Source organism: Danio rerio, chromosome 11 (assembly GCF_049306965.1).
Source record: "Danio rerio strain Tuebingen ecotype United States chromosome 11, GRCz12tu, whole genome shotgun sequence".
In the NCBI taxonomy this organism is placed as follows: domain Eukaryota; kingdom Metazoa; phylum Chordata; class Actinopteri; order Cypriniformes; family Danionidae; genus Danio; species Danio rerio.
Window position 1 is genome coordinate 2,965,001 of NC_133186.1, and position 2,500 is coordinate 2,967,500.

The 2,500-nt window shown below is 38.0% G+C and overlaps 1 protein-coding gene across 9 annotated transcripts in view; it reads left to right on the plus strand.

Moving 5' to 3' along the window:
- The window catches only part of kif21b (kinesin family member 21B), a 124,089-nt gene that overhangs the window by 61,836 nt on the left and 59,753 nt on the right, over window positions 1-2,500 (plus strand). For all 9 annotated transcript variants that reach the window (XR_012386926.1, XR_012386930.1, XR_012386927.1 and 6 more), the window contains exons 11-12: window positions 1-156; window positions 2,415-2,500. The exon at window positions 1-156 is cut by the window's left edge and continues 63 nt beyond it; the exon at window positions 2,415-2,500 is cut by the window's right edge and continues 56 nt beyond it. Coding sequence is in view for 4 of the 9 variants with exons in the window: in XM_073916246.1 (XP_073772347.1) it covers window positions 1-156; window positions 2,415-2,500 (242 nt within the window). In the remaining 5 variants the exon portion in view is untranslated. The remainder of the gene's footprint in view (window positions 157-2,414) is intronic.

Consider the following 2,500-nt stretch of genomic DNA (forward strand, 5'->3'; position numbering starts at 1 on the left):
GTCCCGCTCTGTGTATCCCTCATCCCACCCATCTGCTCCATCCATTGGCTCCTCCCCCTCTGTTTCCATGGAGGCGGAGATGACCGATGTGATTCGCCAGGCCAAATTAGATGTGGAGCGGCTGAAGAAGAAAGAGAGGAATCAGAGGAGGAAGCGGTGAGGTCTGAAGCGCAGCCTAAGTTGATGAACAGTGCTGTAAAATATTCAATCCACTCAAGTTTATAACGCTTTTCACGTTAATTATTATTTCGAAGCAGCTTTACTAAAGGTGCACATTATTGCATTACAATCACATCCGGAATAACTTTATTAGTTACTATTAACTTTAACTAATTAATTAGTAACTAATAGCTTTTAATAGTTAAAGTTATTGTATATAAACATAGTTAACCAGCAGTAATATAGTATATACTGTAGATGATGTATATATAAAGAGTTCAGATGCAAAAACCTCTAAGTGCAATCTCAAAATCTCCTCTAAAGTTTGCCTTTTTAACCTTGTATGTTTATGTTCAGTTATTTCACTTTAAAGGCAATGAAAACTTTGAACTAAGAGTGAAATTACTAAAACTACATACAACAGCCTAAGAAAAATGCTCATTTTTGCTGAAAATTTCAGATGGCAGATAAAGTTTTGTAAAGTAACCAATTATAAACACTTAAATGGCTCATAATTAGCATATACAAATAAATGGCTCTTTTATGGAATATAGTTTTTTTTTTAGGGCTTTATTCTCAAAAACAAACATCCTGGATCTACTTTATCCAACTTTTTACATGGCTACTTGCCACAAGGCATAAATATTAGACATAAAACATTGTTCTGAACCGTAATAGTTTATTAATTATTTAATTAAATAGAAAGAAATGCAGAAATGAAAACAGCTGATGGAGTATACACTAACCTGCACATTATTAAATCACAAGATGGCGCCAAACAGTCAAAAACACAAAGCTGACAAATTAAAACAGCTGATGGAGTATACACTAACCTGTGCATTATTCAAACACAAGATGGCGCCAAACAGTCAAAAACACAAAGCTGACAGTAACGTAAACAGCTGATGGAGTATATACTAACCTGTACAGTATTCAGACACAAGATGGCGCCAACCAATCAGAAGCACAAAGCTGACAGTAACAAAAACAGCTGATGGAGTATACACTAACCTGTGCATTATTCAGACACAAGATGGCGCCAAACAGCCAAAAATACAAACCTGACAGAAACTAAAACAGCTGATGAAGTATACACTAACTTGTGCATTATTCAAACACAAGATGGCGCCAAACAGTCAGAAACACAAAGCTGACAGAAATTAAAACAGCTGATGGAGTATACACTAACCTGTGCATTATTCAGACACAAGATGGCGCCAAACAGCCAAAAGCACAAACCTGACAGAAACTAAAACAGCTGATGGAGTATACACTAACCTGCGCATTATTCAGACACAAGATGGTGCCAAACAGCCAAAAACACAAAGCTGACAGAAACAATAGCAGCTGATGGAGTATACACTAACCTGCGCATTATTAAATCACAAGATGGCGCCAAGCAGTCAAAAATGAGACAGAAACATATAAATGTCCCAAATCAGCCTGCTTTATTTATCGTTTGTTATCTGTGAATAACTTGATTCTGATTGGTCAGTCTGAACATTGCACTGTATTTCAGACAGCAGTGTAATAAGTGGCATTTTTATTTTAGCATTAGATACCATTCAACCAAAAAAATAGGGCGTGTTTAATCCTTTGACAATGTTTGAGGGTTGAGGACTACATTTGAACTGCGTCAGAGCCTTTAATATCATATCTGAAGTGTCTTGACTGCAATATTCACAGCAATTGTGCATTAATTATTGATTATGAATATGATGTTGAACAAGAGTGCCTGCTGCGGGACGTCTCGGACATCTGGCACTTTGTTCATGATCATAGCAGAGGTTTGACAACCTGCTGTCCCGTTTGTGTGTTTGGATGACTTTATTACGCTCGTCCTCTTCGGTTTTATACTACTGAGCCAATAAGTGGCAGTAAAACGTGCCAGACTTTAGATTTATCTGTGTGTTTGTGCCAGTCTGAGCTGGCACAGATACAAGCGTCTCTCAGCGAATGGTCTGTAATTATGAATATGACTTCAGGATCGTCTCACTCTGCAGATTGGCTCTAATGGGAGAAAGGCCAGGGCTAATTTGTGATCCCAATTGCTACTAGAATTCTCTGCTGACCCGCAAAAGGGTTAATCTCTCCCTGAAGTGTCATTATGTGACTATTAAATGAGGTTTTTGCATCAGACGTTGTCAGAATTATGAGCCAGTGTCTTGTTTTGTTTTTGTTTGTTTGTGTGTGTGCAGGTTTCTGGGTGATGAATTGTGTATTGATTCTGTCTTCTGATTTATTGTCTGTTTTAGTCCAGAGAAAGAAAAGGGTTTGAAGAAGAGAGCCAAACTTCATCCCGAGGAAAGCGGAGAAAAGAGTGAGAACGGGCTGAACCGAG